At 40.1% G+C, this 23,115-nt stretch overlaps 1 protein-coding gene across 1 annotated transcript in view; it reads left to right on the top strand.

The window, feature by feature from the left end:
* The window catches only part of LOC132824314 (coiled-coil domain-containing protein 73-like), a 128,741-nt gene that overhangs the window by 84,019 nt on the left and 21,607 nt on the right, over window positions 1-23,115 (top strand). Inside the window, exons 14-16 of the mRNA XM_060838660.1 lie at window positions 9,066-9,176; window positions 17,255-17,395; window positions 22,715-22,934. Of these exons, the coding sequence (XP_060694643.1) occupies window positions 9,066-9,176; window positions 17,255-17,395; window positions 22,715-22,934 (472 nt within the window). The remainder of the gene's footprint in view (window positions 1-9,065; window positions 9,177-17,254; window positions 17,396-22,714; window positions 22,935-23,115) is intronic.

The raw sequence follows: 23,115 nt of genomic DNA, 5'->3' as shown, positions 1-23,115 counted from the left end.
GATATTCCCACTGTGTCCCACCCCTTGCTTCTCTGTCCTTGATACACCACTGGCTTGAGGGGTCATCTGTGTCTGCCAACCAAATGACATCATCACTCCTTCCTCACACCATTTTAATGGACCATAGTAGTGGCAAGCTTACTATGCTAAGTCACGTTGATAGGGACATGAGACATTGAATAGACAGTGGCACTTAACCTGACAGTGTACAAAAGATCATTCACCTGCTTGCAACACTGGATCGTCATATGTCTGATTGCCATAAGTGCTGACTGCAAATCTCATCTCCGCTCATGTAGCCTTTGTCACTTGTGATGACCTCCTATTATTAATTCATGGAAGAGGACAGCCTGCACTCATGGCCACCCTGCAACAGAATATTCTTCCTTCTGCCCAATGCCAGACATCTCAAGGGTGTGGTGGGAGTCATGATGTGAGTTCTGGGTTACAGGATTAGAATATTCTGCTTGCCTGCTACTAAATGGAGTTTTTAACCATGCATGAATATGCAACAGGCTTAAAACAATGTAATTGAATGGGTAAACCTGCCCCAACCTTGAGGGGAAGTCTCTCCTGCTTTTCAAACCCACCTGAAAACAACCTCAGAAATGCAAATTCCAATGAATATTTCAGGTTGTGACCATTCACCAGGGAAGGATATTTAAACATATGATGGGATGTGCCACGGTTTTATCAAAAGGTACATAATTTTTTGAAATTAGTATCACAGGTAGGCAGACTGGTTGAGAAGATGTTTAGCATGCTTGCCTTCATTGTTCAGACCTTTGAGTATAGGAGTTGGGACGTCATGTTGAGGTTGTACTGGATGTGAATTAGGCCACTTCTGGAGTACTGCGTGCAGTTCTAGTTGCCCTGTTATAGGAAGGATATTATTAAATTGGAGAGGTTTCAGAAAAGATTCACCAGGATGTTGCCCGGAATGGAGGGTTTAAGTTCAAAATTAGGGTGGATAGGCTAGAACCTCTTTCGCTGGATCCTAGGCGATTGAAGGGTGCCCTTGTAAAGGTTTATAAAGTAACAAAGAAAGTGGCATGGGTATGTTCTCTATGATGATGAACTTCTAAATTTACGGAACATATTTTTAAGGTGGAGAGGAGAAAGTTTTAAAATGGAACTGAGGAGCAACGTTTTTACACAAAAAGTGGTTTGTGTGTGGAATGAACTACCAGAGGAAGTGGTGAATAGAACATAGAACATTACAGCACAGTACAGTCCCTTTGGCTCTCGATGTTGCACCAACCTGTGGAACCAATCTGAAGCCCAGCTATCCTATACTATTCCATCCTTGTCCACATGCATATCCAATGCCCATTTAAATGCCCTTAAAGTTGGGGAGTCTAATACTGTTGCAGGCAGTGCGTTCTACTCTATGAGTGAAGAAACTACCTCTGATATCTATCCTTTATCTATCACCCGTTAATTTAAAGTTATGTCCCCTTGTGCTAGCCATCACCATTCAAGGAAAAAGGCTCTCACTGCCCACCCTATCTAACCCTCTAATTAACGTATATATCTCAATTAAGCCACCTCTCAACCTTCTTCTCTCTAATGGAAATAGCCTCAAGCCCCTCAGCCTTTCCTTGTAAGACCTTCCCTCCATAGCAGGCGATATCCTAGTAAAACTCCTCTGAACCTTTTTCAAAGCTTCCACATCCTTTCTATGATGCGGTGACCAGAACTGTATGCAATACTCCAAATGTGGCAGCACCAGAGCTTTGTACAGTGGCAGCATGATCTCATGGTTCCAAAACTCAATCCCTCTACCAATAAAAGCTAACACACCATATGCTTTCTTAATAACCCTATCAACCTGGGTGGCAATTTTCAAGGATCTATGTACCTGGACACTGAGATCTCTCTGCTCATCTACACCACCAAGAATCTTACCATTAACCCAGTACTCTGCATTCCTGTTACTCCTTCCAAAGTGAATCACCTCACACTTTTCCTCATTAAACTCCATTTGCCACCTCTCAGCCCAGCTCTGCAGCTTATCTATCTCTCTCTCTAACCTACAACATCCTTCGTCACTATCTACACCTCTATTGACCGTAGTGTCATCTGCAAATTTATTGACCCATCCTTCTATGCCCTCAACAGGTCATTTATAAAAATGACAAACAACTGGACCCAAAACAGATCCTTGTGATACCCCACTAGTAACTGAACTCCAGGATGAACATTTTCCATCAACTATCACTCTCTGCCTTCTTGCAGCTAGCCAATTTCTGATTCAAACCGCTAAATCACCCTTAATCCTATGCCTCTGTATTTTGTGCAATAGCCCACTGTGGGGAACCTTATCAAATGCCTTGCAGAATTCCATATACACCACATCACCCGCTTTACCATCCACCTGTTTGGTCATCTCAAAGAACTCAATAAGGTTTGTGAGGCACGACCTTCCCTTCGCAAAACCATGTTGACTATCCCTAATCAACTTATTCCTTTCCAGATGATTATAAATCCCATCTCTTATAACCCTTTCCAACACTTTACTCACAACTGAAACAAAGCTCACAGGCCTATAATTTCCAGGGTTGTCTCTACTCCCCGTCTTGAACAAGAGAACAACATTTGCTATCCTCCAATCTTCTGGTGCTATTCCTGTAGACAATGATGTGATACAGATCAAAGCTAAAGGCTTGGCAATCTCCTTCCTGGCTTCCCAGAGAATCCAGAATTGCTAACACCTCGTCCTTTTGCATCTCAATCCCATCTAGTCTAGTAGCCTGTATCTCCGTATTTTCCCCAACCACACTGTCTTTTTCTGGTGTGAATACTGATTAAAAGTATTCATTTAGCATTTCCCGTATCTCCTCTGACTTCACACATAACTTCTCATTACTATGCTTGATTGGCCCTAATCTTACTCTAGTCATTCTTTTATTCCTGATGTACCTACAGATGCAGGTACAGTTACAACATTTAAAACTCATTTGGATAAATGCATGTATAGGAAGGGTTTCGAGGGATATGGGCAAATGCAGGCAAGTGTGACTAGCTTAGTTTGGGAACGTGGTCGGTGTCGACTAGTTGGACCGAAGTTTCTGTTTCCATGCTGTCTGACTCTAGGATGAAAAAGTTAAATTATGATTAGGCATATGTTCGCTTGAATGTAGAATGTAGAAGATTAAGTGATGATCTAATTGAAGTATTTAAATCATTAAAGTGTTGATTAGAGTAGACGGAAAGAAACTCCAGCTAAGGTAACATAACCTTCAAATTTGAGCTAGGTTTTTTGGGGATGATGTCAGAAAACAGTCTATATAAAGAGTATTGTAAAGTTGGCATAAACTCCCCCAGAAGGCTATTGAAAAATATCAAAACTATGATTGTTAGATTTTTCGTTAAAGAAGTTATTAGCAATTATAGAATTAAGGCAGGTAGATGGAGTAAAGAGACAAATCAGCCATCATCTAATTACTTGACAGAGCCCCAAAGTGATGGAATGAGTTATTGGCAGTGATCTCAATTGTAGCAAAAACTGGTGCACTGACACTCAATTTAGGTTCCACGAGCACCAGTCTGGTCTGGATCATTATTGCCTTGTTGTAAATGTGGACAAAGAACTGAATTCTAGAGACAAAATAAGTATTTCTTTCTGTTTTGGGATCTAGGAGATCTGTTTAGTGTGGTGGAGGAAAACCACTTGCAATCTAACTGGAAAAATTTCTTGTTTTGCGCAAGAGATAATTTATTGCATGATGCAAATAAAAACAGAAAACTCTGGAGAAAAATACCCAAAAAACTGCGAATGTTGGAAATCAAAAACAAAAACAAAAATTGCTGAAAAAATTCAGCAGGTCTGGCATCATCTGTGGAAAGAAAGCAGAGTTAATGTTTCATGTCCAGTGTCCTTTCCTCAGTATTGTTCTGAAGAAGGATCGCTGGACCCAAAACGTTAACTCTGCTTTCTCTCCACAAACTCTGGAAAAACTAGCAGGTCCAGCAGCATCTGTGGAAAGAAAGAAATAAAGTCAAAATTTTGAGTCTGATATGGCACCTCTTCAGAAATTTTACTCCTTGTGAGATCCAAAACTGTTCTGCCCACAAGTGCTTATGATGTCATAATACTTACGGCACTGCTCAATATTGATTCTTTCAGAATCCAAATTCAACAAGTGTAGCTCAACAACACTTAAGACATTCGATGCTTAAGCATATCTGTCCTTTTTTAAAAGAGACATTGCAGCAAAGTTCACTGGTTGAGTGTGCGATGCTGTGATAAAATTGTAATGGCAATTTTCTTTTCAGGGTGGTTGGTGGTTTTGGTGGCACCAATTTAATGCTCACTCTTGTGGTGAGTTTAGCAGCAAGGGTCATTTAATCAGATAAGAGTGTGGCAGATAGGGAATCTGAGTCCTTTTTACCAACTACCCTGCTTAAGTCTGTTTCAGTAGAGTCTGTGGGCAGCTATTCTGTCCTGCTGTCTAGTGAGGCAAGTGGGCAGTTGATGTCCTAATTGCTCGTATTTTGCTGTGGGCAGGGGATTCACATTTCGGAGACCCTGAAAGCAGACCCTGTCATTGTGGGGCAAGGTTTCATTGTACAAAATGCCTGATTGAATGACCCAACTGCAGTGTTATTGCTGTATGAGTAGAGTATGTTAACGAGTCCAAGGACCAAGATGGCACCCCATAACAACAGCCATGAGGATTCGCATGCTTAACATAGAAGTTGTGCATATTCTGTAGTTGCAGGGCAACTTATCAGTTACTTGTCTGTTACTTAAATCTGCTTGAAATTTCAAATAAATTGAAACTACAATACTTAGCAATCCAAAATGTGAGTTATAATTCTACACTAAAGAAGTCAACACAAGAATATGACACTGATAATGGGAGGGATTGGGAGTGGATGCTTATAACCAACTCCTGACTTTGCTGTCAAACCTTCTCCTCCTTCATCTCTCACCACATGACCCCCTTCTATGATAACTAGGTTCCAGAGCCTCTGATTACCTTATCAAATATATCCTTGGCACTGATGGTTAGCAAAGTTCCGTCCTCTTGTTGGTAATTAAATCATGAATGTTTAGGAGAAGAGGTTGTCATTGCTTAGGAGATATTATTGACTCCATATGCTTCTAATAAGTATTCATCTTTGTTACCCTGGATTTTTTGATGATCTTTGTAGCTTAACCCCAAGAGCAATAAGGAACGAGGATATCACTTGCCACCCTTTGCAAGTTTGTTAACAAGGTTCTAAGTGATAGATGAGTGCATTTGAGAGGTGACATGTTGCTGACTGAATCTTTGGACTGCAAGGTGTTCTTTGGACTGCAGATTTCATCAGAAGAACCTGAACAAATCTGTAGGAGCAAATGTTCCTATTAACAGGATGATGCTTCCAACAACCTCTTTCATTACCATTACCAAGACACTCACGATCAGTACTAGGGAGGTTAAAGAGAAACAACTGAATTTGGTGATACCATCAAGAAGTGATGCCAAGCTGAGTTGACTTTAGTCTTTTAAGCATCCATTGGAGGAGTGTTCTTTAGAGGATATTTTTGTGATACAATTATCCTTCAACAGTGTTTACTATGGAGAAGGATATGGAAGATGGAGAACGTGGGGATATAAATAGCAACATTTTGAAAAATGTCAGTATTATACATGAAGAGGTACTGGATGCATAAAGGTGAATATGAAGGGCTTTTGCCTGAAATGTCTGCTGCTCCTCAGATGCTGCCTGACCTGCTGTGCTTTTCCAGCACCACACTCTCGACTCTCATATCCAGCATCTGCAGTCCTCACTTTCGCCTGATCATTTGTACCCTAAAACTCTGTGGGAAGCTAGGGCTGCAGACATATTTGTATCGTCGATAACCACAGGTGAGATATGGGAAGACCGGAGGTTGGCTAACATGGTGCCACTATTTAAGAAAGCTGGTAAAGAGAAGCCGGGGAGATGTCGACCAGTGGTGGGCATCAATGGTGGGCAAGTTGTTGGATGGAATCCTGAGGGACAGCATTTACATGTATTTGATTGGGGATAGTCAACATAGCTTTGTGCGTGGGAAATCATATATCAGTAACTTGATTGAGTTTTTTGAAGAAGTAACGAAGAGAATTGATGAGGGCAGAATGGTGCATGTGGTCTATATTGACTTAAGTAAGGCATTCAACAAGGTTCCTCATGATAGACTAGTTAGCAAGGTTAGATCACATGAAATACAGGAAGAAAAAGCCATTTGGATACAGAACTGGCTCAAAGGTAGAAGACAGAGGGTTGTAGTGGATGGTTGCTTTCAGAATGGAGGCCCGTGACCAGCCGTGTGCCACAATGTTCAGTGCTGGGTCCACTGTTATTCGTCATATATATAAATGATTTGGATGTCAACATAGGAGGTATGATCAGATTACACCAAAATTGGAGGTGTAGTGGACAGTGAAGAACGTTACCTCAGAGTACAACAGAACCTCAACCAGATGGACCTATGGGCTGACAAGGGGCAGATGGATTAGTGGGGTGCTGAAAAAGAACAGCAGGTCAGACAGCATCCGAGAAGCAGGAAAAAATCGACAAACGCCCTTCATCAGGAATGAAGCTGGCATCCTGGGGGGTGGAGAGCTAAGTGGGAAGGGGGTGGGGCTGGGGAGAAGGTAGATGAGAGTGCAATAGGTGGATCGAGGTGGAGATGAAGGTGATAGGTCAGAGAGGAGGGTGGAGCGGATAGGTGGGAAGGAAGATTGACAGGTGGGACAGGTCATGAGGATGTTGCTGAGCTGGAAGGTTAGAACTGGGGTAAGGTGGGGGAGGGGAAATGAGGAAACTGGTGAAGTCCACATTGATGCCATGGGGTTGAAGGGTCCCGAGTCCTCATCTTCCACCTCTTTTTCACAATAGAGAATCATAGTCGTAAACATGTACTACATGGAAACACACCCTTCGTTCCAACTCGTCTATGCCGACCAGATATCCTAAATAAATCTAATCCCATTTGCCAGCATTTGGCCGATACCCCTCTAAACCCTTCCTATTTACATACCCATCCAGATGCATTTTTAATATTGTAATTGTACCAGCCTCCACAAATTCCTCCGGCAGCTCATTCCATACACCCACCACCTTCTGTGTGAAAGCATTGCTCTTCAGATCCCTTTGAAATCTTTCCTCTCTCACCTTAAACCTATGACCTAAATTTTGGATTCCCCCAACACAGGAAAAAGAACTTGATTATTCTGCCTAGATATACAAGGACTATTCATTTAAAGCACCAGTGAGTGCTTTAGACACCTGAAGTGTGCATTTTGATAGAGTGAGAAATGTGAAAATTTCTGGCATACTGTTATGCCAGACTCCCAATTGCATTCAATCTGGGACTTCAAATTCTAGTGGGTTGGCCTTGTTGTGGAATAAATCCTCTTCCCTTGCTCCTTCTAACCTTGGAGTGTTTGAGGTTTCCTTTTGAAGTACTAATCTCTAATGCTCTCTACAGATGTCAATGACTGAAAAGTGACACGACTTCTATGTGATATGTTAAAAAAATTCCAAACTTTCAGTAATCAAAAAGGGAATCAGTTACTTTTTTCGGATGTCCACTTCAAAGGGAACAAGTGTGATGGGTTTCTTCAGGGTCTTGCAAGATGACAAGATCATCCAATCCAGTTGGATTCCTGGTCTATGAATTTAGTTAAAGTTAGAGCTAGAGCAAGCAAGGGATGGTCTCTGCCAAGCTTGTGTTTGTGGAGTGAATGCCCAGGAATTTCATGACTGTGTCATTCAGGCAGTAATCTACTGTCTTTCCTTATTCCTCGAGTATATAAACGATTAAGTAACAATTATGAAATTTAATTATGAAAGATTTTGAAAATAAATTGCAAGCGTGTAGGACAAAAATATAAAGCATAACCTGTAATTAACCTATCATGGCCCTCTCCCAATATCACATCTCCCCAAAAAAAGACAAAAGTAGCAACAAAAGATTGGAATAAAGCTAAGGTTCTTGTAAAGTTGATATGTAAAAGAAGAAAAATATTAAGGCTAAAATTAAAATTAGGTAAAATAGCTTTGACAGAGAATAAACATTTCCAAGGGTCAACTTGTCTCTAAGTAAATTAAAGAATGAAAGATCATTCACCTTGGAGCAAAGTCTAAAGTGGACAAATCAGAAATAAATGATTGTTGACTGTGGATATTTGGATGGAATTGAAAAAATGCTGTAAGAATGGCACATTGACACCTTCTACTAATATTTTTCAAATGTAGATATTAAGGGACAGGAGACAGCGAGTAGAGCTAAGTAGGCATTTTCAAGTTTGCAGGTGGTAACTAGTGGATTGCCACAATGTTCCGTGTGGAGGCCTCAGCTGTTTATAATCTACATTCTTACTGAGACCTGCTTTACCCAACATTCAGCTCAGAGGCCAGGATCTGACATGCAATGTATGAGTAAAAAAAAGTTGCAATTTTAATGGATATGTTAAATAGATTGAAAAGGACTTTTTATACTTGTTAATGTATTTAATCAAACAATATAAATTGTTAACTTCAATGGCAAAAATATATCTGAATTTATTGTAAAAATAACAAATGTACAGGTTTACCTTCTAACTCATTGCTTAAATGCAGATAAACCACTTAAAAATTGCAGTGCTTTTGCATTATTTATAATTTTTACTTGAAAGATAAGCAGCATTCAGTCAACTTTTAATTTTTTGCTCATGGTACATTAGATTAGTCCAAAGTTTATCTTGTATCACTCAGCTCAGTGTCTTATATTGCTTAGCCTAGCAGATTAGAAGTTGTTCACTGAAACAGCAAGTTATGGCAAATGTGCTTATTATATCTATTAATGCCTCGGTTTTATGAAAAGGCCATCTTTTTCCCCCCTCCATGTACTCCTCCAGGTTTCTATGAGCCGAGTCAGATGTACATTTCTTAAATTCAGTGTGAAATTCATTGATGACATGGCAAACCCTTATCTTTATTGGAGCACGAATCTTAGAAGCAACATAAGAACAGTGTATTAGAAAGAGATCATAGAAGGCTAAGAATGTCATATTAATTTTCTGGGGCAATTAATTTTATGGCAGATTCTGGAAAGGGATAATGAGCTACTCCGTCAGAAGGCAAAAGGAAATGAAGATAGATTTCAGATTCTTGAGAGGGAAAATGAAAAGTCTGCAGCTCGCTGGAAAAAGGAGGTAACAGGAATTAAAATAATATAACATTTGTATGTAGATTTTATTATTCTGTTAGTTAGCAGTTCAATTAATTGCAAAATTGTTTAAATATAATGTAAAATTATAATAATATTAAAGAAATCTCTGTGGTTCTTCTTATAGCTATTTACGGTGTCAAAGAACTCCATGCCAAAGTTTCATTACAGTAACACAGATATGATTACCGAAGGGCATTTTTGTTCTTAATAAATCAATCATCATGTCACCTTAGTTCTGCCTCCATCTCAATTAGCTGCAAATTTACTCTACACAGAAAGAAGGGAAGAATTTTTATCATACCTGAAGCAGATTGTTCTAGTCATCCATTGCTAGATCTATTTCAATTATGAGGAGAAAGTGAGGACTGCAGATGCTGGAGATCAGAGCTGAAAATGTGTTGCTGGAAAAGCGCAGCAGGTCAGGCAGCATCCAAGGAGCAGGAGAATCGACGTTTCAGGCATAAGGGCTTATGCCCAAAACGTCGATTCTCCTGCTCCTTGGATGCTACCTGACCTGCTGCGCTTTTCCAGCAACACATTTTCAGCTATTGGCAAGCATAACTTTTCTTCGATCCCCTCAGCTAAAACTATCTGTTATTTCAACATCATATTGGACAACAAGGACACCCCCCCAGGCTTTTTAAAAATAAAATCCATCTTTTTTTTTAAACCATTCCACCCTCATCTCAATCATAACTGCATGGTGCTCCAGAACTCCCTTATTTCAATAAAAGAGACCGCCCATGCACTTGTCTGTGCTTCATCATTGAGACCCCAAACTTTTTGTTTTCTGCCATCTTCCCTGTAGGTGGCCTGGGAGGGGAATTGTCACAGAGAGCTGGAACACAGATAATTGAGGGAGCCTCATTCAGGCCTGGCAAGTAATTTTTCAAGTTGCGTGTAATTTATAACTAATTGATCTACTACCTAAAAGACCCTGGCTCAGGTAACAGTGAGTTGGTGGGGGTGAGGGCAGAGTAGGATGTAATCTTCCCATGGGAATGGCCCTGCCTCCAGCAGGTCCCAACGTAGGTGACAAAGTATATGGCGGCCTGCTTAGGTGGTGTGTCTCACTCAGTTCCATGTGTCTTTTTACATTAAAATTATTGTCACTAGACCTCAAAAGTAAATTGATCTTGATCCTCTCCCATCATCAGATGGCCTTCTCTATAATCCCCCTGCCAAGTACTAATGATATCAGGGAATATTTAGGTAATGTGGAGAATATAGCATAGAAGTGGATAGTCAGCCATGATCTAGAAGGGTACAGCAGGCTTAAAAGGTTGCATAACCTGTGCTTCTATAGTCCTCTTTTCCTAACTCCTGCACTGACCCTTGATCATTTTGTTGAGTCACAGTTTTGTGCCTTTGGATAGTTCTGGTCTTACCTGTCAAATGTAGTCCATGTAATTTCAACAACATTTTCTCTTCATTATCGGGTTTCTCCTCAGTGTCATCTTCTTTCTCTAAATGCTGTTTCTCTATGACCTCAACAGCATTCACACATTCATTAAGAATGCCTCTCCATCATTTCTCTTGACACTTTTCAACTGACTCTAAGCTGCAAAACTACTTGTCCTGGTTGAGCCATAACCTTTTACTGAATTGTAAGCAAGTAAAACAATGGGCACTTAGGATGGGTGTCTGGCAGAAACAACAAGTGAGCTTTCATCCTCATCAGTGCTTTTGTGTGGTTTCCAATTATCTTGAGTATCCCTAGCATTGAATGAAGACCTTGCTGTGTCAGGACTGTGTGGAAGTTGGTATGAACAGTCATGCCCATATTAAAAAATCATATGAACAGGTATCTTCCACATCCACAAAATGAGGTTTGCAACATCAGGACTGTCATGGACAACTATATCAATGATAGATCTGGATGTCACACCATTATCAAAGCTTAGGAATTCTGGCACTGACTTTGATGCTCTGAGTGATACACAGTGGCCCAGCTCAAAAACAAAATGGTGGTTACACTTTCTTCTAAAGGCTAAATTGAAGGAAGAGCACCAATTCCATGGGGATAAAAAAAAAGGCAGCGACATCAGTAGTACTGCTGTAGAAAATTAAGTGTCAAAGGCAAAGAAGGACCTGCCTCATGTTCAACCTAAAGATGCTCGAAGAATAGGAACAACAGAATGTCCTAAGTGCCTGGTCTGCCCATAAATCCATGCAAGGAGACTTTGGGTTTTGCTGTACCAGGGAGCATCAAGACTCAATCGACAAGAATGATGAAGAGATCCATGTGTTATGAACTGGAAACACTTTCTTTCAGAGAAAATTCAGTAATATGAACAGATGAAACAGTTTATAAGATTAATATTTCAAATTTAAATGTAATCCTCTGGAGGTTAGTTGCATATTTTAGAAACTTATGTTAGGATCCAGGTATTTTTATTTCTATGTCTAACTTGTACTTTCTGCCCAGTACAGTTTTGGTAGTTCTCAGTTCTGAAGAAGAGTCAAAATGGATTCAAAATTTTAACTCTGTTTCTCTCTCCATAAATATGATCAGATCTGAGTTTCTTCAATATTTTAATTTTTGGTAGTTTTGTACCTGTTTGCCTGTCATGGATCTTTTCCATTAACTTCTAATAATTCTTCCTCATTGGTGCTGGATGAAAATGAAGCAATACAATACAAAAATCTTGCTTTGTCACTTGGCACTTAATGATCATTGTCTTGATCATGCATTTGATGCGTTTTCCTAGAAACGTGAGATACATAGTATGGTTATGTTGTAGTATGGGCCACTCCTCACTCAAAACACATGTCTTGAAATTATTTGCCAGTTTACTGTAGTCTGTTGTCAGACATCATCTGACCTAGAACTGTTGTTGCTGTTGTTGACATGCCCCACATGCGTTCACAGTCATTGAATATCCTTCATCATCATGGCAAATACTGTCTTATGCATTCAGTGTCCCTAGTGTAACAATGCTTTTGGTATTAGGGACATGCCCTTGAAAATGACTTGTCATGATATACCAAGTTTATCTATATATGGTCAAAATGAACAAATCTTAATGCCATAATACCATCAGGACATCCCTGGATAATAATCTTCTGGAATTCTTGTAGTTGCTTATTTTCAGCAGTTGCCGAATGCAAATGTTCATCTTGGTTCTGGCCAAAGTGTAAGAGCTAAACCTTGAGAATATCTTCAAGTTTGTAGTCAGTAGCTTCAATGTGTTGATTAAAGGAGCAAATTTTGGTCTTTGTGGGTTGAATAATTTGCTGCCTTGCCAGACATAATTATCCAGGTACCTGGTTGATATCTTGCTTCAAAGTCATATAGAGTCATAGAAATGTACAGCAAGGAAGCAGACCCTTCGGTCCAACTCCTCCATGCCGACCAGATAACCTAACCTAATCTTGTCCCATTTGCCAGCACTTGGCCCATATCCCACTAAACCCTTCCTAAACATATAGCGAAAGTGAGGACTGAAGATGCCGGAAATTAAAGTCAAGATTAGAGTGGTGCTGGAAAAGCACAGCAGGTCAGGCAGCATTGGAACAGGACAATCAATGTTTCGGGCAGGAGCCCTTCATCAGGAAGGAGGTTGGAAACCTCTGGAGAGATAAATGGGAGGGGGTGGGACTGGAGAGAAGGTAGGTGAGAGTGCAGTGGGTGGATAGAGGAAGGGGTAAAGGTGATAGATTGGAGAGGAGGGTGGAGCGGATAGGTGCTAAGGAAGATTGATAAGTGGACCGGTCATGAGGATGATGCTGAGCTGGAAGTTTGGAACTGGGGTAAGGTGGGGGGAGGGAAAATGAAGAAACTGGTGAAGTCCACATTGATGCCCTGGGGTTGAAGGGTTCTGAAGTAGAAGATAAGGTGTTCTTCAGGAGTCGGGTAGTGAGGGAGTGGCGGTGGAGGAGGCCCAGGACCTGCATGTCCTTGGCAGAGGATACCCATCCAGATGCCTTTTAAATGCTGTAATTGTACTAGCTTCCACCACTTCTGGCAGCTCCTTCCATATCCATGCTACCCTTTTGTGAAAAAGTTGCCCTTTAGGTCTCTTTTATACCTTTCGTCTCCCACCCTAAACCTATGTCCTCTAGTTCTGAACTCCCCCAGCCCAAGGAAAAGACCTTGGCTATCCTATCCATGTCCCTTATGATTTTATAAACCTCAATAAGGTCACCCCTCAGTCTCTGATGCTCCAGGGAAAACAGCCCTAGCCTATTCAGCCTCTCCCTTTAGCTCAGATCCTCCAACCCTGGCAACATTCCTATAAATCTTTTCTGAACCCTTTCAAGTTTCCCGACTCAGGCGACAGACTGTGTGGAGTTTGCACGTTCTCCCCGTGTCTGCGTGGGTTTCCTCCGGGTGCTCCGGTTTCCTCCCACAGTCCAAAGATGTGCGGGTCAGGTGAATTGGCCATGCTAAATTGCCCATAGTGTTAGGTAAGAGGTAAATGTAGGGGTATGGGTGGGTTGCGCTTCGGCGGGTCGGTGTGGACGTGTTGGGCCGAAGGGCCTGTTTCCACACTGTAAGTCTAATCTAATCTAAAAAAAAACATCCTTCCAATAGGAAGATCAGAGTTACACAAAATATTCCAAAAGTAGCCTAACCAATATCCTGTACAGCTCCAACTTGACCTCTCAACTCCTATGTAAAAACAATGACTGCAGATGCTGTAAACCAGATTTTGGATTAGTGGTGCTGGAAGAGCACAGCAGTTCAGGAAACATCTGAGGAGCAGCAAAATCGACGTTTCGGGCAAAAGCCCTTCATCAGGAATAAAGGCAACTCTATTGCTCTAACCAATAAAGGAAAGCATACCAAATGCCTTCTTCACAATCCTATCTACCTGCGACTGTACTTTCAAGAAATTATGAATCTGCACTCCAAGATCTCTTTGTTGAGCAACACTCCCTAGGATCTTACTATTAAGTGTATAAATCCTGCTCTAATTCAGTTTTCCAAAATGCAGCATCTCACATTTATCTAAATTAACTTCCATCTGCCACTTCTCAGCCCATTGCCCATCTGACTAAGATCCTGTTGTATTCTGAGGTAAACTTCTTCTGTATTTTAGGATGCACATTGGTAATATGTTGGAAATGGCTCCCATGCCAATTTTAGCTTTGTGTGTGGTCCTGCCTTTTTAAGAGATATTAAATGTTGTAAAAACGTCTGATCACTTACACCATCAACATGGTGTGAAGTAAATAATATGAAAAGCTTGGTAATCTGAAATTTGACTTTCCCTTGGTTGACTTGGAGCCTCATTGATGTACTTGCATTTATACACTTGTAACACTCGCCTTGATACTAGTTTTGCATTGTTGTACCATCTTGCTTGTCACTTGTGTTTTGTTTTGGAACCTGGCTTGGCTTTTGGTATCAGATTTCCTGCGTGTGTGCTCAATGTGTCTTGGAGTTCTATATATGCTTTACAGATATCCAGGAAAGCTGGACAGTTTTTGGTAGTTGTGACAAACTGCAGCTGTTACAAATTTTGTTTCTTTGTTGAGTGTTGCTGACTAAAGCAATAGTGTTTGCTGCATTAATTGTTGTCGGCCTGCACTATGGGGTCACACTTGTGTTCATCCTCAAGTAATGCATTGTTAGTTTGCCCTTTTCTTTGTCCAAAAGATCCTTCCTAATGGCTTTATTTAATGTGGTGATGATGACTGACTCAACGAGCCTTTTGAACACTTCCTCTTTGGAAACGTCCCATTCATAGCATTTTCTGACAACCAAGTCAATAGATTCTTGAAGTTGCTGTCTATATGATGTGAGTTAGATTCTGTTAGTCCTGAAGTTTGTTATTATCTTGGGTTGATCTTCAAGAACCTTCCAAATCTTTTTTGGATCTTCCCTATTGCTCATGAAGTGAATGGATGTAGATTTTCTGTGAAGACTCTCCACCTTGCCAATAACAAATAAGATCTTTAGAGCTGTCTTATTAGGATTATTTGTTACTGGTCTGCAAAATAGAACTGCGTGCATTGTTTGAAATAGTTGTAATTCAGTGTAGGTGTCACTGGATTTTCAAATCACAATGAGGTTTCTCCTGTCTATAATTCCACTTTAACAATTTTAGACTGCAGAGCTGTACCTTAATGACCATTTAGATTAAATCTGTTTTTTAAAAATGTGGACTTTTCATCTGCTTTTCTGAGAAGATGTTACTGATGTTTTGATTGTCAAGAGCTTAGCATTCTAGCTTCCACCTTCTGTATTGCACTACACTTGCTTTGTATACAAGCTCAAAAGTCCGTTACAACCCTTCTCTGGCAGTTTTAGAATGCTTTTATCTTGGCACAGCATATTCCATTTAGAAAGAAATTAGCTCTGTTTTCTTGGAGATTAATGTCACATCTACACTTGTCTGTACTTGCAGGAACTGATGCTGCTGACAAATGAGAAATTCTTCTTTTGGCTGAATTATTTTGTCAAAAGCTGTAGTCTGTTTGGTCTTCAACTGGTTTGCCAACTATCTGCACACAGCTGCGACCATGGTGTGAGTTTACTTCCAATAAGATGGTTTACTTTGATGTAGCTTGCATCATTAGATCAGATTAGATTACAATGTGGAAACAGGCCCTTCGGCCCAACAAGTCCACACTGACCCTTCGAAGAGCAACCCAGACCTATTCCCCTACATGGCCAATTCACCTAACATGCACATTTTTGTACTGTGGGAGGAAACTGGAGCACCAGGTGGAAACCCACGCAGAATGTGCAAACTCCACACAGACAGTTGCCTGAGGCGGGAATTGAACCCAGGTCTCTGGCGCTGTGAGGCAGCAGTGCTAACCACTGTACCACCGTGCCGTCCCAGCTGTAACAGCATAAATTGGATGTGGATATCATATTGAAGAATCCCACAGACATTCATTTAAAGTTACTTTTGTGTACAGACGTTATATTTTGTATGTCTGGGCTAGCATTAAGCTAATAGTTTACAGCAGAAGAAACAAATTCCAATAATTTTAATGCTTCAAGTGACCCAAGGAAAGATTGAGTATGAGATCTTTATGCCCCCAGGTTACATGCTGTGACGATGTCATTAGTGTGTCTCTTAAAAGTACATTGGTGGACCATTACAACAGTGCCTCTGTTGTCATTTTTCCTAATACGATGAACCACCCATTCTAAGCAAATATTCAGGCATGTGTTTTTAGATGATGCCATAGAACATTATGGGATACAAACCAATAAAAAAGTCTTCATATTCGTGATTATTGGATAATTCACTGTTTTCTTACAGGAACCTTGGCGGAATGGAGAGGAGATTGGTGAGCCATTCCATTGTAACTTTAAAAAGTTACAGGCTCATTTAATCATAACAACTTGGAATAATTTTCATTGAACTGGAAATAGATACACAACTGAGAATTGACCAGCATTGAACATTAAACAGAACTGTATACAAAATTGATTAACATTGTGTTTGCCAAATATATATAATATTTTATAAGGAAATATGTAATAGTGAATATTTCATTCTTTTAATGCTCAGTGTGAATGACCGAGGTTACCACGTTGTCGTCTCTGTTTTAATGAGTATGTTGTGTGGCATTTACTTATTGATTGCATGAACAATAAACTATACTTTTAATAAAATCTTAAGATAATTTGAGGCATGTTACAAAGCATATGCAGGTTAAGAAATTCATAATATAATTCACATATTTTATCAAAAACACCAATATTAATACTTCATCACAAAAAATGTGATACATAATCATATTATTGTGGTATGAAAGAACTTTATATGGAATGCATGTCAAACATGAAGGTGAAGTTTTATGTCTCACCATTTTTAGTGAGCCAAATTTTCCGTGTATTTGCAGTACACCATAAATGAGAATTATAGAGTCTCACACTTGCATTAATACTGTTCTTGAACACGTCTTAGCAGGTCTGGTGAAGTGGCTTTGACTGCTGATTTTCCTTCACTTGTGGGAATATGTTTACGTGATAAATGCATAGTCATGATTGAAACCCACAGTTTTCTATCAGTACTAAGTTTGCATTCTGATGAAGTTAAAGTTACATTTCACAATGTAAGTAGTGTAGAAATCTGTGATTTTTGTTTTCAGGAGACTCGATTAAATGAAGAAAATCTCAGAATAAAATCTGAGTTAGAATCATTTAAAAAAACTCATGCCGAATGTCAAGAGATTCAAAGTAAGATATCTATGCAGAATGTACAACAAGAACAGCAAATATACAGATTGCAGGCAAGTGTTTTTTGGTTTGAAGGCACCAGAATAAAATCTTGTGGCATTTAAAGAACAATAGGTTTCTATATATTTTATGTTGGTCTGTAAATATTATTTGGGTAATTGTGATATTAAACAGATACTATAAAGACATAAGAAAAAGGTTGTGATTACTTGACTTGTAATCTACATTTTCTTTATGTTCATATACTATACCATTTTTGTAGAAGAGAGATGTGTTCTTAAATTATTTGCTTGGTGCATGAACAAGCGAGGAGGCAAGGCCTTATTAGCAATGGACCTGCATCTTGACCATGTACCTATTATTGTATAAATATTAATGTGTTTTATAATGAAAACTTCCATTAATAACCACAGACATTAAAATTATTCACTTCTACAGAAGGGTCACTCAATCTGAAATGTTAACTCTTGATTTCTCTCTAAATAGTGTTAAGGAAAATCCAAATATTTTTGCAAATACATTAAGGACAAAAAAAAGATAACTAGGGAGAGGATAGGGCCCCTCAAAGATCAGTAAGGGAGCCTTTGTTGGAGCTGCAGGAGATGGGGGAGATACTAAATGAGTATTGTGCACTAGTATTTACAGTGGAAAAGGACATGGAAGGTATTGAATGTGGGGAAATAGATGGTGACATCTTGAAAAATATCCATATTACAAAGGAAGGTGTACTGGATGTCTTGAAACGCATAAAAGTGGATATGTCCCCAGGACCTGATCAGGTATATCCTAGAACTCTGTGAGAAACTAGGGAATTGCTTGCTGGGCCTCTTATTGAGATATCTGTTAAATCGAGGTCACAGGTGAGGTGCCGGAAGACTGGAGGTTGGCTAATGTGGTGCCACTATTTAAGAAAGGTGGTAAGGACAAGCCAGGAAACTATAGACCAATGAGCCTGACATCGTTGGTGGGGAAGTTGTTTGAGGGAATCCTGAAGGACAGGATGTACATGTATTTGGAAAGGCAAGGATTGATTCGGGATAGTCAGCATGGCTTTGTGCATGGGAAGTCCTGTCTCACAAACCTGATTGAGGTTTTTGAAGAAGTCACAAGGAGGACTGATGAGGGCAGAACGGTAGACGTAATCTATATGGACTTCAGTAAGGCGTTTGACAAGGTTCCCCAGAGGACACTGGAGAGTAAGGTTAGATCTCACAGAATACAGGGAGAACTCTCCATTTGAATACAGAACTGGCTCAAAGGTAGAAGACAGAGGGTGGTGGTGGAGGGTTGTTTTTCAGACTGGAAGCCTGTGACCAGTGGAGTGCCACAAGGATCGGTTCTGGGTCTACTACTTTTTGTCATTTCTATACATAATTTGGATGTGAGCATAAAAGGTGTAGTTAGTAAGTTTGTTCAAAGTTTGGGAGAAGATTTATAGCTCGGGTGCGCATTGATGTGGTTCTGTTTGCCAAGCTGGGAGTTTGTGTTGCAAATGTTTAGTCCCCTGTCTAGGTGACATCCTCAGTTCTTGGGACCCTCCTGTGAAGCGCTTCTGTGATGTTTCTTCCGGCATTTATAGTGGCTTGTCTCTGCCGCTTCCGGTTGTCAGTTCTTGCTGTCCGCTGCAGTGGCCGGTATATTGGGTCCAAGTCGATGGTTATGTCCAGTTTGTGGATGACACCAAAACTGGAGGTGTAGTGGACAGCGAAGAAAATTACCTCAGATTACAACAAGATCTTGATCAGATGGGCCAATGGGCTGAGGAATGGCAGATGGAGTTTATTTTAGATAAATGTGAGGTGCTGCATTTTGGGAAAACAAATCTTTAGCAGATCTTATACACTTAATGGTAAGGTCCTAGGGAGTGTTGCTGAACAAAGTGCAGGTTCATAGTTCCTTGAAAGTAGAGTCAGTGGTAGATAGGATAGTGAAGAAGGTGTTTGGTATGCTTTCCTTTATTTGTCAGAGTATTGAGTACAGGAATTGGGAGATCATGTTGTGGCTGTACAGGACATTAGTTAGATAAAAACAAGGACTGCAGATGCTGGAAACGAGAGTCTAGATTAGAGTTGTACTGGAAAAGCACAGCAGGTCAAGCAGCATCTGAGGAGCAGGAAAATCGACGTTTCAGGCAAAAGCCCTTCATCTTTTGCCCAAAACCTCGATTTTCCTGCTCCTCGGATGCTGCCTGACCTGCTGTGCTTTTCCAGCACCCCTCTAACCAGGACATTGGTTAGGCCACTTTTGGAATATTGTGTGCAATTCTGGTCTACTTCCTATCAGAAGGATGTTGTGAAACTTGAAAGGGTTCAGAAAAGGTTTACAAGGATGTTGCCAGGGTTGGAGGATTTGAACTATAGGAGAGGGTGAATAGGCAACAGCTGTTTTCCCTGGAGTGACGGAGGCTGAGGGGTGACCTTATATAGGTTTATAAAATCATGTGTAGCATGGATAGGGTAAATAGACAAGGTCTTTACACTGGGGTGTGGGAGTCCAGAACTAGAGGGCATAGCTTTAGGGTAAGAGGGGAAAGTTTTTATAATAAGAGACCTAAGGGGCAACATTTTCACGCAGAGGGTGGTGCATATGTGGAATGGTCTGCCAGAGGAAGTGGTGGAGGCTGGTACAATTGCAACATTTTAAAGGCACTTGGATGGGCATCTGAATAAGAAGCGTTTGGAGGGATATGGTCCGGGTGCTGGCAGGTAGGAGTAGATTGGGTTGGGATATCTGGTTGGCATGGACGAGTTGGACCGAAGGGTCTGTTTCAGTGCTGTTCATCTCTGTGACTCTGTGCCAGGTCTGCTGAGCTTTTTCAGCAATTACTGTTTTTGTTTCTGATTTCAAGCATCCACAGTTCTTTTCAGTTTTTATCAATATTGTTAAACTAATTTAGCAAGTTCAGTGCTGTGAAGAATAAGAGAAAATTTCTTGTTCCCAATTTGAGCCATATACCTTAGGATAGTTTGATTTTGAAGCGGCTAGCCTCGAGGGAAGGATTTAAAATTGATATTATTTGACCTGCCTGTGCCTGTGAAAGCCTGGCTCAGACCTTGATGGGCCTTATGATCCATTTAAGCCTATCCCTGTGTACATCCTTAGGATTCCTTGCACTGTGTTGCTTATGCTTTGCTGAATGTAGGAGAGCAGTCACATTGATACATGCTATTTTTGAAAAGTTGCCATGTTAGGAGAGGGTAAAACATTTTCAGGTGAATGTTACTGAAAATTGGCTTAATGCAATTTTTGCAGAGTTTCATCGAGGGTTTCATTCTGTGAGCCCTAGCAAGTTTTTCTTAAGTTACCTTAACAAACTTGCCTTGTTAACTTTGCAGCATGCTCCTATGCTGCCTGCTTGTTATATTCTTCCACTTGCTACAGGTGCAAGTACTATTCACTGTTAACTCCTCCTAGGATTTCTTGAGCTGGTACCATTTTGAAAGCCCATCTGTGCATGTGGTCAAGCAGCTGCGCTGAATAAGTTATTTGCCCCAGACCTGTCAAGACACAGGGTAATTGGTGTTCTGCTATGCTGATTGGCAACTTGTAGACATGCTGGATGGAGGGTGCATGTGGTTGCTGCCCTTGGAACATACCCTGAGATGTTAGTGACAGATAGACAGCTCGAGGAGCAAACAGTGTGCTGGAGTTGCACTGACCTCACCATGTGCTTCCTTTGTCTGTTCTTCTCCCTTTTAAAACTGCTGTTGTTTTGACTTTTTTTCCCCAAAGTTCCAAAACAATGCAACAGCATATAAAACAGTAATTGCTGCTCCTGGAATTCGAGGAAATCACCTCCAACACCTGAACTACCTCAATAAAAGAGCAGCTGTTACAGCCAGAAATTTTTCCCGTTCGCCATCTTGGATTACCCAGAATCCTTTGTCCTATACCGTAAGAACTTATGAACAGTTGGGAAAATAGGAAACTGCATATTAATCTGGCATGAAACTATCTCTCTCACTACTATATGATGCAAATATATCTCACTGCTTGTAAGTGAGAATCTCATCTCACTTTTCCAACAGTTGTGTTGTAAACTGGGGCCTGCTCTTGCTGGCAGGAAGATACTCACTACTAATCTCTTGATTCTCCCAACTTTCTTATCAATACCCAGTTTCAGGATTGGGAGGCTCCATGCAACATATCTGTTTTTGAAAAAGGATGTGAAGAAAGGTCACTGGACTCTAAGTGTTAACTCTGTTGTCGCTTCACAGATGCTGCCAGACCTGCAGAGTTTCTTGAGCAATATCTGTTTTTGTCTGTTTTTAGATCTTCAGCATGCATAATTCTTTGTTTTGTTGTGTGTCTTTCCCTTTTTTGATCAACCTGGACTCAACTTCTGTGTATATCTCTTGATTTTGGATGTAGGTTTGCTCGCTGAGCTGAAAGGTTTATTTCCACTTGTTTCGTTGCCCTACTAGGTAACATCTTCAGTGGGCCTCACGTGAAGCAATGCTGAAAATTCCTGCTTTCTATTAATATGTTTGGGTTTCTTTAGATTGGCGATGTCATTCCTGTGGTGATGTTATTTCCTGTGGTGATAAGAAATAACACACCACAGGAAATAACATCACCACAGGAAATGACATTTCCAACCCAAAGAAACCCAAACATATAAATAGAAAGCAGGAATTTTCAGCATTGCTTCGCGTGAGGCCCACTGAAGATGTTACCTAGTAGGGCAACGAAACAAGTGGAAATAAACCTTTCAGCTCAGCGAGCAAACCTACATCCAAAACCTCAACCTGAGCTACAAATCTTCTCAAAACTCGCTAATCCCTTGATTTTTCAAATATATAGAGGTAAAAACAATGACCGCAGATGCTGGAAACCAGATTCTGGATTAGTGGTGCTGGAAGAGCATAGCAGTTCAGGCAGCATCCAAAGTGCAGCGAAATCATTTTTCAAATATATGTTTAGCTTCTCCAAGGTTCATTGTAAGCTGGAAACGTACATGTTACTCAAGTTTAACTTGCTCTAAGACACTGTCCTGGTTAATATTTACCCATTAACCAACATTATTAAAATATATGAACTGATTAATAATTGTGGAATCTTGCGGTTTGAAAATTGACTGTCATGTTTCCTGCAGTGACAGTACAGTGCGATGGGTTGTAAATCTTGCTATAAAATGCAAGTTTGTTCTTTGTTTATAAATCCACAACCTCTGATTCTAAGGCCTAAGAAATTACTGAGCCAAGACTGAGACTTAACAAAATGCAAATAGATTGCAATAAAAATTGATAACATATACAAAAACAAAAATGTTTCATTTTAAGTTAGATTATAAATTGGCAATTGAAGTTTTTGTTCCATGTGAATCTAATCCAGTGTTTAAAACTGCCTGTTCATAACTTTTTTCCTACTAGAATAAGTTAAAACATTTTGAACAGCATTCAGAACAGGAAATGGCAGGAGAGCAGACTTGCGTTAGTGAAGCCTTAATGGTTAATGACAATAAGATTAAACAAGCAGGAATGCATAGCACAATAGAAGAAAAAATAAAAGACGAGTCCAATGAGAGAGACAACATTAATCAAGAGATTAGCATTCACAGTGAAGATGGGATGATTAATACAGATAACATAGGTAGGTATATTTTAAACAAAATAGTTACATGAGGAATCTTCCAAATAATCCTGTTTGTACTTTTCTGAAAACTGTATCTCATTTAATATCAGCACAGCTTCTAACTTGGTCAAACTGTAATGTTTGGAATATTGCACAAAGAAGTTAATTGTTTTTTCTGAATTAATATGCACTGTTGAAG

The sequence above is a fragment of the Hemiscyllium ocellatum genome, chromosome 18, assembly GCF_020745735.1.
Source record: "Hemiscyllium ocellatum isolate sHemOce1 chromosome 18, sHemOce1.pat.X.cur, whole genome shotgun sequence".
In the NCBI taxonomy this organism is placed as follows: domain Eukaryota; kingdom Metazoa; phylum Chordata; class Chondrichthyes; order Orectolobiformes; family Hemiscylliidae; genus Hemiscyllium; species Hemiscyllium ocellatum.
The sequence above is the reverse complement of the archived record's forward strand: the minus strand, read 5'-3'. Positions and strand labels throughout refer to the sequence as shown.